The sequence below is a fragment of the Aptenodytes forsteri genome, unplaced genomic scaffold (assembly GCF_000699145.1).
Source record: "Aptenodytes forsteri isolate BGI_AS27 unplaced genomic scaffold, ASM69914v1 Scaffold237, whole genome shotgun sequence".
NCBI classification, from domain to species: domain Eukaryota; kingdom Metazoa; phylum Chordata; class Aves; order Sphenisciformes; family Spheniscidae; genus Aptenodytes; species Aptenodytes forsteri.
Genome location: NW_008794451.1, coordinates 2,245,778 through 2,258,094, shown reverse-complemented (window position 1 = coordinate 2,258,094; position 12,317 = coordinate 2,245,778). Strand labels below are relative to the sequence as shown.

General features: G+C 38.3%; 2 protein-coding genes across 2 annotated transcripts in view; both read right to left on the bottom strand.

The window, feature by feature from the left end:
* Positions 1–1,530, bottom strand: part of DNTTIP2 (deoxynucleotidyltransferase terminal interacting protein 2) — a 10,446-nt gene extending 8,916 nt beyond the window's left edge. The window contains exons 1-2 of the mRNA XM_009290462.2: positions 1,458–1,530; positions 34–332 (exon numbers count right to left, since the gene is read on the bottom strand). Coding sequence (XP_009288737.2) covers positions 34–332; positions 1,458–1,530 — 372 coding nt within the window. The remainder of the gene's footprint in view (positions 1–33; positions 333–1,457) is intronic.
* GCLM (glutamate-cysteine ligase modifier subunit) lies at positions 360–10,447 on the bottom strand. Its single transcript, XM_009290485.1, has 7 exons — positions 10,376–10,447; positions 9,757–9,822; positions 7,946–8,030; positions 7,051–7,107; positions 5,562–5,764; positions 4,254–4,368; positions 360–2,628 (listed from the first exon to the last, which is right to left on the bottom strand). The coding sequence occupies exons 1-7, from the start codon at positions 10,445–10,447 to the stop codon at positions 2,459–2,461; spliced, it is 768 nt and encodes a 255-aa protein (XP_009288760.1). The 3' UTR covers positions 360–2,458.
* Positions 10,448–12,317: the final 1,870 nt, after the last annotated feature.

Sequence of the window (12,317 nt, the reverse complement as noted above, 5' to 3'; positions counted from 1 at the left end):
CTGCACGGCGGGGCAGTGGGGCGGGAGCGCCACCGCCGCCGCCTCCGCCCCGCGCGGGAGGGGAGAGGCCTCGCCCGCCAACCCCGGGGGACGAGAAACGGGTGGAAATCGGGAACGGCAGCGTTCCAGGCACGGGCGAGGAACGAGCAGCGCGGCGCAGCGTCTCGGCTTCGTATGGAAAAGCACTGCGGCAACGGCGGAGCTGCGCGCCGTGCTGGAGGGAGCGGGGGTTCTCGGTCGTGGGGCCGTTGGATGATGAAGGCCCAGAGCGTAGGACACTTCAGAGCCTTTTACGACAAAGCGTAAAATACTATTTGTGACAGTGTAAAATACTGAGAATTCATACAAAGCACAGATTAAAAGCCTACAAGAATTTCAAATTTTAATTCAAACTTTCAAGTTTCTCATGGAAGGAAATCCCATCTCTCCCACTTTGACGCAAAACAAATTAAGGAGATAACCTGATAAAATGTTAACGCTATCGGTGACTCTAGAAAAATAAGATGATCATGTCTTAAAGTTACCATGTCTTGAAATTGTCATGTCTTAAAGGGTACTTCTCTACAGCAAGCAAATTGTTAACAGTTTACAGAAAGGAAAGAAACAATTATCCCATCAGAGCAGCCTATACATTGTTTTAGCACAATTCTTGTTTTGTAGCATTTCAATTTATAAAACTGAGCACACATGCGAGTTATACAATACAGAATGTCAAGAGCCAAACACAGAGCCAGAATCTGCAGGTAGCAGTTAATCATCATCAGCGTGCAACTCAAAGCTGGTAAGGAAGTTTAAAATGAAACTCACGTAATTTTGAAACTCTGATACACACTGACCCAACACTAAAAAAAGACTACGTTTTGATTAGGAGAAAAAAATTCAAACTTTTATTGATGCATTACTAGTTCCAGTGCCCGCCCCCCCCCCCCTCATTTATCAAAAGAACTGAAGTAGTCCAGGAGAATTTCCCAGGATTTGCCACCTACAGATAAGATAGTTGAGGACCCAAAAAGTATCTCAAAAAAGATTAATCTTTTAACTTGCTGGAATGGACTATAGGAAGCTGACAACTTCACTGCCTACAAGCATTCAAATTCCACTAGCTGCCTACATGACAGAATTTGAAAGATGTTGGTGAAAATTCATTCCCTTACAGTCCAAAGATCAAAATATGTACAACTAAGTTAATGAGTACTACTAGTATGAAGCCCTGCTCCTGCCTGAAATCAAATGGAAAATGAGTATTTTAGACACTCAGTATCAAGCTCCTGCTGAACTACAAGTTGAGCTTTGCTATCTATTCCGATTTAAAGGCCAAGGAAATGAAAAGGCCTTTTCGATAGAAAGACTACATTAAACCAGAAGCCTTGCCTTAGCTGCAGCAATCTCTAGGATTCAAAAGCCAGTGCGCTAAGCTACTGCCAAACATAAATATACCTAACTGACTTCAAGCTAACCCTTGCTTGCATCATTTCTGAATGGCACTCGAGCAACAAAGTTTCCTAGGCAACCCCAAAAGAAGTCATCCATTTTGCACAATCCTACAGTGAACAGCTTCAACATTTACTGTCTGTTCTGACTTGGCCGACTCTGATTGTGTAGTTCACAGGTATCAAAAAAAACAAGCTGCAGTTGAGAAGAAGACAGGCACAATTCAATTTTTGATTAACAGATTTTTTCATCCACTTGTTTTCAATTCTTATTTTAAACATTCACACAATAATACATTTTCTATTTCAAATGGTAAAGATGACATCACACTTGTGCAAACACTAAACAAAGCATATTGAGGCACAAAGAAGCCAGAAGGGATTCAAGTAACAGTCAGAAAGTAATTTGGAAGATGCATTTTTTCTAAATCAGAGAGGTCTTTTACACTATATTAAAAATAAACCAATTTTCCCATCCACACAAAGTAAACAGCTGAATTGCCTATATATATACATACCAAGTAATGAGATACCAGTTTCATTTTTTTGGGTAATTTTTCATGAAAGATGACAATTTTCTATAAAAACTAGTCCTTGAATGCGTGAAATCTATGTACCTACCAGATAAGTAACTATTATTTAAGAGAAATTCATTTTTTTAAAAAATAAAAATATATAAGTTTCTCTATACTACCCAATGGCAGCTAAAATATAATGATAATTTTACAGTGAACTGGTCATACAAAGAAAAATATTTTCAACTGTTTCTCTATAGATAATTTCAATTCAAAACAACAAACCCAAAATATTTCATATTTTAAATGAACCGGTCAGTAGGTTAAGAAAGAAAAATAGTGTTAGAACACTGCAGACACTCCTGCTGAGATCACACTGAATAATTAGAACTTTTGGTCTTTGTTACAAATGCTGTAAAAGTGTTTCTATGAAAAAAGCAATGTCCCCCCATCCCCAAGAAATTAAAACAGTAAGCCAAAAAAAAAAAAAAAAGAAAAGAAAAAGAAAGTGTTTTAAGAGGCATTTCTTTTAGCTTGCATGATATAGCCTTTGGACTTGATAATTCCTCTGCTTTTAACAATGACTGAATACCGGAGAAGCCATAAAGGAATCCACTCGTGTGCTTTCGTGCTCTGGATGCTTTCCTGAAGAACTTCTTGGAAACTTGCTTCACAAAGTAATTCTGAAGTTAAAAAGGGATATTCATGCTTTAAATAATGTCATGTAAACAGCTGCAAAAAGCAACACTTCGTAAGAGAAGCCTTTTTCTACAGTCAAAAATCTTAAGTAGTGCCAGTTACACCACAGATCTACTCTTCCGGAATGCACGTAGGGTAAAAGCAGCTGAATATCGCAGAAGAAATCTTCAGGACACTTTTTTTGCAACATTGAGTATCTCCCACAAAAGTAATTAACTGAGATTTCTACAGTATCAAATGGAACTGATCAGCAGAGCCATTAGCAGGAAAAAATGAAAATTAAATTTGAGAAGCTAGCTAGACAAGCCAGAGGTGTCTAAAGCATAAGGCTGAAATCAGCAAAGTACTGAGCGTTCTCAGTTACCTCTGCAGTCACTGGAAGCTCAACATTTATAGCATCTCCCATAACTGGGCTCGTAATAACCACAAGCCCAGAAAGCATTAAGACGCATTAAGAAAAATGGGCTTAAATGCCACAAAGCAGAAAAGGAAGGCAAGTACAAATCCTCCTCGTTTCCTCTGGAAAGTCTGTCAAGGGAACAATCTCTTTGATGAAGAGTGTTCCCAAAAGACAGTCTCAATACTCGTCAGCTGACCATTACAGAAAAGTTAAGCTTAGCAAACAATGCATAAGGGAATTGCCACTTGCTTTGTTTTCTGTCCAAATCCTCTTCTCCTTCATTTCATTAGTCCCGATAGAGAGTATTTATCAAATTGCAAGTTGCACTTTGGACTTCACAGGACATGGAAATTGTCAGATTGAATGGCAATTCATCTGGTATGCTGCCAGAGCAGTGCTGATACATGCTCAAGCACTGATGAAATTCTTTAGTTTTAACAGTGCTACTATAAAGCATGTACTTCATAAATAGCATTTCATACACTTTATTTCTTTGGGGGTGGGAAGAAAGGAGAAGGAAGGAAAAGTATGATCATTATGAACAGTTGGTCATAAGGAAGAATGTAGGGAAGGCATGAACTAAATATTGTTTAAAGACTTCTCGCTTACAATTCCAGCAAGATATTTAAGGCATAATTATAGTGAAGATTAGATGGTGTTCGAGAGAAACTAATATCCCAGAATATTCTAGGGAGCTGGTAACTCTAAAGTCTAAAGTTCTAGAGTCTAAAGGAAAGCCTCCAAGCCCTTCAATCAATTAGTAAATGAATCACTGCACAAAACAAGTAAAGAATTTACACCAACTCTTTTTGTAATAATGTTATTTTAAGAAGTTGCTACTTTTAAAGAATCCTGCTTAAAGCGTAGTAATTTTACACGTCTAACATTACCAAACTACTCAAAAATCAACTGACCACCAACATTTCTATGCAAGCTATTTCACAGACAAGTTCTGGGCAAGTGGATTTTCATTTGTCATTTACTGACCTTCAGTGATACAACTGTCATTTCATTCTATGTTTTGTGGAAATAATCTTGAACCAAAAGCAAGAATTTAATAGACATATTTTATAGAGGAGAAACTTTTAGAATTCTTTGTTTGGGATTCAAATGTAACAAACTTTGAAGTTCAGAGAAAGATTATTCCCAATTGTGTACTGAATAAATGCATTTAGAAGTCTTCTGTTAACTTCTCTGGCAAAGCCTTACCTTTTGGGTCATTGTGAGTTAACAGCTGTATGTCAAACTGTTTTGCAAATGCTGTGAGATCAGGTGGCATCACACAACAGGAAGCTAGGTTCACCTGATTACTACTTGGTTTTACCTGAAAGTAACAGAATACTTTTGTAAGAAAAAAAAAAATTAATGTTGTTTCCCCCATGCCCTCTATTATTACCACAGAAATTTTGCTTTGAACAATTTGCCTTTGACCATTGTTTTGAGGTCTGAACAAGGCTAATTAATTCTGCATGATGCTGAACGGGCAACTCCTACATCTGCAATTTCCTGCAGCACAGAGCCCAAAACAAGAATAGTATCTAACTCCAGGTGCTGCCACAGCAAGATGAGTACTAACCCATTCTGGCTTCCTGCCTGCTGTGCTCCCTAAACAGCAGCAGGTTTTTCCCACCCCCTTCTCTAGTATAAACTTTATAGGGGCCTTAGTTTGAAAAAGACTTCAAATAAAAAAATCCAAATAAATTTTCGTTAAGGATATATAATTTGCAGTCTTCCGTATCTTCAGGTAAGTGCCTAAATCAGATTAAGTTAGAAGAGACTCTCTTCCACTGACTCTTTTTCTGCTCATCACAAACTGCATTCATGATCACCATGCAGGTGGTCATTAATCCCCTCAATATTCACAAAACAGCGAGGAGCATAAATCAGGACCTCTTATACAGATAGGGTATGTTCACATACCACAAAAGAAATGTTGTAAGAGGAGTATCCAAAGAACTAGTAAGGAAACAGTGAATCCACAAGCTCACATGAGCATGGGCACATACTAGTACAGACCTCCATCACTCAAATGTTAAGAGGCAATTAGTCACATTGGACAACAAAATATTGTGCCACTTCATTCATAGCCTGTCTTCCTCTTTACATTTAAGCTTAGCATTCAAACAGCATTTTTCCAAGGGGAAATCCCTCCACACAGCTTAAAGTGAAACGAGCTATGTTTTCGGAGTCACTGGAATAAATCTGAAGGTTTAAGAGTACTGTTAATACTCCTTCCTAAATATAAAAGCATTCAAAACTCAAACCTTCAGTACTTCAAAGAACCTGCTACTGAACAGACCTGTGGTTTCCAGCCTTTGCTGGTCTGTACGTAAGAACACAGAACAAGTGAGTCACGCTTTGAGCCTCCCCCACCTTGAACAACATTGTGACCATCCATAAGATGCTGAAGATAACAGGGCTAATTAATATTTTGTATATAAACCCATTTATAACAGAAGTTTATAACTGTGGCAGCCAACAAAACAACAGTTACTTCTGTAGGAAGCTTGTTCTCACCTGTGCCCAGAGATACAGCTGCTCTAGTAGTGTTTTATCTAGGTCAGAGGTACCTATGGCAACAATCTTTCTGTTTTGAACTAGATTTTCAAGTTCTTGCCAATAAGGTTGCAAATACTCCAAGGAAAGGCTAGTTCCATCTTCAACGGGAGGTGGGGCAATAATGACTGAGTCTAACTGAGCAACTCCGAGGGCAGAACACGCTGAGGAAAAAGAACAGAGACACTGCAAAAATCTTTTGTGAGATACGAACATAAGCAGCACGACTCTTCAAATTCAGCAAAACCCACACCTCCTGCTTCACTCTGCGAGCTTCCCATTCACCGTTTGAAACTCTGAGCGTATCAGCAGTCAAGGATAGTAACACAATGCTTTTAGCAGAGAATCAAACATACAGCTGAAGGCCAAGTTTCAATTGTAGGTCTTGGGGGGGACAGACGACCCACAAAAACCCCACGACCAAACAAAGCGTGAAGCTTTTTTCTCCTTTTCAATGTTAAAGCTGTATTTTTCTGTGAAGACAGTGGTGACGTACAATTCTTGCATTCCTTCACTCTCAATTTCTTCCAAAATTTGTAACTTTCACTCTGAACTATAACTCAAGTGCAGGGCACGGACTAGGAGAACTATTTGATATATGTGAGGAGTTAGACTAAAAGCACACCGAATATGGAGATTTAAATTGCCAGAGAGAAGTGGCAAGTCTTGGAGTATCACTGAGCTTTAGGGAAGATGCAGGTCATGAGGCCTCTTCTGCACAGCAAAAAGAATAAAACCAAGTAGCTAAATAAATTATTTCCTTCTGGAGGAGGATTCTATCAATGTATTTTTAACAAATGGTACTACAACTTACAATAAAGAGGCTATTAACTGGGGTATCAACAGAAAAGAATGATATCTGACCCTTTGTTCTTTGGTAACCCCTTATGCCCAACAATCTTCCAAAGTGGTAAAGTTCAGTGCTGCTTGCAATTACTGCTACGTTAGGCTAACAAAACTTTATGTATCAGTACAGTCATTGTACTGTATTTTCAATAAAACTTAACTATTTCATCAGCTGCTTGCAGCATTGTTTTATTTCCTAAATAATCTCTGAAATACTGCACAGCTAGTAGCAAAGTTCATCATGTCAAAAACAACTGGCAACTAACAACAACTGGTACGAATTATTGTATCACTGTTACTAAAACATCACATGCTATTCACTTTTTAACAAGTTTTGTGTGAAAGAATGAAAACTTGCTCCTGCTTGGAGCAAGGAATCAGATTTGAGTTTGTGCACCCGAGGTTAGAGCGATCCACATTTAGTAAGTTTAGCGATTGAACTAACGTGTAAATAGACTCGATTGCCTAAGTCTCTCTTAATAGGAAAACAGGAGATACTTGTGACAGTCACTAAATACACCTCTTAGATGGAAAAGGTTCTAATTTTATTTCTAAATACTGAATAAAAAAGAAACCCTAGCAGAAGTTTGAGTTTCACACTTACCCAGGTCAACTGCATCTCTGATCGATGAAGAGTTTGATCCAACGATGAAAAGTTTTGCTATTTTCAAAGAAACTGGAATCAATAACTAAACAAGCCAGCTATTATTAAATATTTACTTTTGCTACGTACACTACTTATGAATTCTTGGGTAAAGGGTTCTTAGAATATACACCAATTACTTCAAAAATTGGGAAAAAACCAACCTTCTGAAAGGTGACTGCCCAATAAAGACACTGTTCTCTTAAATTTCAAAGTTGTTGTGCAGTCTCAGAACAAGAAATCATCCAGAGATGATCTATGCCCAATAAAGACACTGTTCTCTTAAATTTCAAAGTTGTTGTGCAGTCTCAGAACAAGAAATCATCCAGTTAGATGATCTAACAAGCTGTAAAGCTAGGACGTAAGCATCAACACACTAAGCAATAACCGTAACAACCTGTATAAAAACCCCAAATGTAATAGTACAAACAGACCTCTTCACAACTTACTGAGACCCAAAATGTACTAGTGTTAGTTTGGACTGCCTCCTTCAAGTTCATCATATTCAACCTGGAAAAATTATGCAAATAAATGTGCTTCCAATGCTATTTCTTAATTGCAGTATTATCTGTAATATTTTGCTTCAGAAAAGTCAAAGATTCACAAAATACATTTAAAATGTCCTGAGGGGATGTAAGTTAAACTCAAAAAATGCCGAGCTGCTTTAAAACCTGAAACACGAATTCAAGTCTTTCTTAGCCCACTTCTAAATTATCCAAAGTACGACAGTGTGCACTGATGTCATTTGACTTTGCAATTACAAAACACGGTGGAAAGAATATACATATACGAACATCCTATTAATGACTGCATATGAAACCTTTTTATGCCACCGGATTTTTGACTACGTTCTTACCTGATACTTTCAACTCATCCCTTTCTTCAGGATTTATTTTTTCTATAGCTTGAGCTACAGTACATTCCAGAACCTCCAGTATTTCCTGTAGTAAGTACATGAGACTTAGGAACAACTCGGCAAGAGGAGACAGTAAGTTCCTGAAGAATGTTTTTAAGTAATTAAAAAAAAAGCCTTACAGCAGTCAGAAACAAAAATAGTATAGAAATGCAACGACCGAAAGAAAGTAACGCAATGCTTCTTGATCTCTGAGGGGAGGTCAGGAAAATGAAGCTATATGAAAGGCCTTATATGCCCCTAATATAAAAAATACAAATTACCAGTAAGAATTATTGGACTAAGATTTAGCGGTGTTCTGATGTGAACAGATCGCTGTGCCAATTCAAACTGCCTTGCTTTAAAAAAAGCCTCATGACCAGCTGAGAAAAACCATTATCAGAATTAGGGGGTTTGGGTGTCGGGTGGGAACATCTTTGCATAAAAGTATTTTGTAATTTCAGTGAAGCCTATGAAAAGCCTACAGTGAAAATGCTGTAAAATACAAATTTAAACCAATAATTTTGAAACTAAAAGTTAGGAAAGTGTCAGAGATTTCACGCTCTCACCTCATTTAAGACTAGGCTGACATCTCACGTCAGCTGGCACAAGGTGATTTTTTTAAGTCTTTACCTACGTGAGATTTTGTATTATACACACACACACCTCCCTGCCCCCAACCAAGAACTCTGGTAATTTTTGCTGCCCTACTGCAAAACCCTCAAGTGAGTCTTTGAGTTATTCCATGCAGTCAGCATTTTAAACAAACGTTAACTTTTTTTTTTAAATTACTGGAAACCAATATAATTCATAAAAGAATTTTGAATTAAGTAGTTAACAGTTTGATAGTAACACCTAGCTTACACTAAATAATTAACTTCAAATGGATCACTACATCTTACAGAGACAAATGTTTATTTACGTTCTCTTCTAGAGCAATCATTAGATCCTCCACAAATCATTCAGCAATAACTGCCTCACCACACTCCAGTGTGGAACGCAGCAATGTGCAGCTGATGACACCATTACACAAGAACTGGTAACGCAACCCAAAGAAACAGTCAGGGGAGTTTTTTAGTGGGCTTTTTTGGGGGTTTTTTGTTTTTTTTTTCCTAATGAAACCTGCTAATATTTCACAGAGAAAATAATTTATTTAGTGGGAACCTATTACTGCTTTGCTGAATTTCAGAAGCAATAGTGAAAGAGGAGCCAGCAAATACACCAAGATCTTGATGTCAGATGCCCGTGACTATGGTTTTAAGAATTACGTGGAAGTCTTTAGCTCTTAAGGGAAAAACTGCCACTTCTGCATCTTCAGAAATATTTCTGAGACAACCAAGGCTACGCTTCAGAGTTCCCCTCCAAATGGAATGATCTTCAGCTATCTAGTTTATCATAGTTTAGGTAATTCTCCATTGAGTTTTTACAAGCATGCTAGCAAACTGCTAAGGTACACAATTTTTTTTTTTTTTGGTGATTGCTCCAACAATTAACTTGAAATCTTACAGACCAGGACTTTTATTTTGCTAAGAATTGTCTTATTTGCCATCAACAGGATTCTTTACTTTGGTATTTCTTAACCTCTCCAAATTTGGTAAATATTAAAAAAAAAAAAAAAAAAAGATGGGTTGAGAAATACTCTTTTAAGATACCTGGAGCTGCCGATACTTTTACAGAAATTTAGTAGACTCATTTATATTTTAAGAGGTGTAACCAACTACATATTTCTCTGTTTTCACGTGTAACATGGATAACACGCATAACATCTCTCCTACCTGATTTAGATCTTGTCCAATCTTTGAGCTCCATTCAGTCAGCGTTTTCTGAATGCAGTCCCGCACCTACAAAATATTTTTTCGTATTAAAGTGTAGAAATGTTATAGTTGCACAGAAATACAATGATTCATAGGCGTGTAGGACAGACAGAGCAGGTGAACTAATGACACCATTCCCTCAACCACAGAAGATTCCTTCTTCATAGCTTCCATCTGAAACTTGTTCTAACTAGTTTACTTACATATTTTCCTCTCCCCTTTCACAAAGAGTTTTAGCAGTAATACAAGTACTGTACTTCCTTTATTTCTCAGACCAATGCCATCTTTAAAGGAAAGAACAATGCTAAGAGAGCAAGAACTAGGGGGTGGGGTGGTTTTTTCTTTTTTTGCGTAGAGATTCTTAAGCTACAATGTAGTCAGATAATTGCATACGTGCTGTGACATCGTTAGAAATGAGACTTTACAATCAATCACTACATACTCATTATATTAATTACTTCTCTTTCCGAGAGGCACCTGACACTTTTCATTTACTGCCTACCTATTCCAGTGTGCCGAACCACTAACGCTTTTAAGTCCTTCATTACTGAAGGGGGAACCTTCAGATCCTACCCCGCACTTGCATTTTTCCTGCATCCACAGATGCAAAATAAACTTGACTAGGGTTCTGATCATCGATTTTCTTGAACATAGTAAGGCATAACTATTAAGTCTAAATCAGCTAATTAACCGCGTATTGTACCAGTGCTTCAGCTGTACCAATGCTCTAGCTTCCCTCTGATGCATCTCAGGAGCTGTTACGCTGCAGGCTAAGTAAATGTACTGTCCAGACGGGTACCTGCCACAGGTAGGAGCACTTTCATAAGCTGCTGCTTTACTTCACTTTTAGCAATATATTTTATATCTATGTGGATACCTACTTTTTGTACCGTTAAATAGCAATTTCCTGTGACACCTAACATTAATTCAGAGAGCCCATAATACCATGCACAAACTAGAAGCCAACCTCCCCCCATAAAACTGGATATCACAAAGTTTAAGACATAATACAGTAATAATACTTTGTGAAGACAAATTCTATACATTCTTTCCCAGTCATTTAAAACGGCATGAAAAAAATAACTCAGTCAAAAGGTAAGAACTGACTCCCCCCCACTAAATAGCTATCCACAATGCTGGAACTCTTTAGCCTATTTTGATGCAACTTATAATGTTATCTTTTCCTTTCTGAGGGAAAGTGAGATGGTGCTAAATATGTATATTCTACATATTGCTACTTTACAACCCTCACACTTGATACTTCTACTGCAGTTAGTATGCACAAGCCTCTGTCTCCAAAGCACACCATTCCCCTGCCCCAACACGTGTGAAAAGCACAGCATGCTTGACTGCTTTGACCAGCTTTTCCAAATACAGTTGCATCCAGAAGCTGCTAACCTTAGGGTTCACAGTTTGCAAAATTTTAGCTTACATTCTGCCACTGAGAACTATACGCGCACTAACTACACCAAATAGAAGAGTTAAAAGCCGATTTAGTTCTGATAATTAATGCCAATTATTTGCTTTTGAAATGCCAGCAACTCTGGAAAGCAGGCAGTCTTATGTTTAAATGCAGATTTCCCTGTAAAAAAAAAAAGAATTTCAATACCTTAACTGATTAGTTCCGCACACTGGCCACTCTTTATTTAACAACCCTCCAGAAACTTCTCACACAAGGGTGCCCATTAGGATACAGCCATCTCTCTGCTACAGAATCCAGCCCTAGTTCGCACAGATCACAGGATGTTGTAATAAGCAACCAGGCCAAATAAAAAGGTTATTGCCACACGACAACTAAATAAAAGTATGATGAAGTCTTCCTTCTTGTTACATCATCCTCCCAGTCACCTTTCTTACCATTTGTGCATGATTAATACGCAATCAATCAACTTCTAGATCATCAACAGTGCCACTACGTAACAACAGCCAGCCAAAACCATAGTTCTTCTGATTATTAAATGACCATTTTCAGATTACTGCGTCGCGACAAGACAGCAAATACAGCGGTTCGCAAGTTCATGGCCACAGGATCTCCAGACACTTTATCAGGATTATTGTTAAGTGTTGACACATACCGCTAAAGGTAATGGTTTTAAAGCGGCGATTAAAAAGTTCTTTCAACTTTTTAACAAAGAATGACAGCTATACTCTTTAAAGAAGACAGCAATGACTAATCTTCCTGAGACCTGTCAGCACCAAGAAATTAAATTAATTTCAGGTTAGAAAAGAGAGTTTTCATCGTTCGTAACGCAAGCTCGTATCTGTTCCTATCTTTCTCTCGCTAAAGAAGTAGCGGGGATCTCCTTTGCCATTACAGACAGTACTTAAACTTGTACGCGTTTTAACTCTCCGTTCTCCGAGAGCAGAAACACGGTCCGGTTTCTCCCGAAAGCGACTCAAACACAGCAAAGTGCTTCCGGAGGGGGCTCGGGGGGGGGATCTCGGGGGGGCTGCTGCTAGCGTGGCTTGCTCTGGCCATCGCTTCGACCCCCGGCACCGCCCGCCCCCCCGGTTTCCGCCGC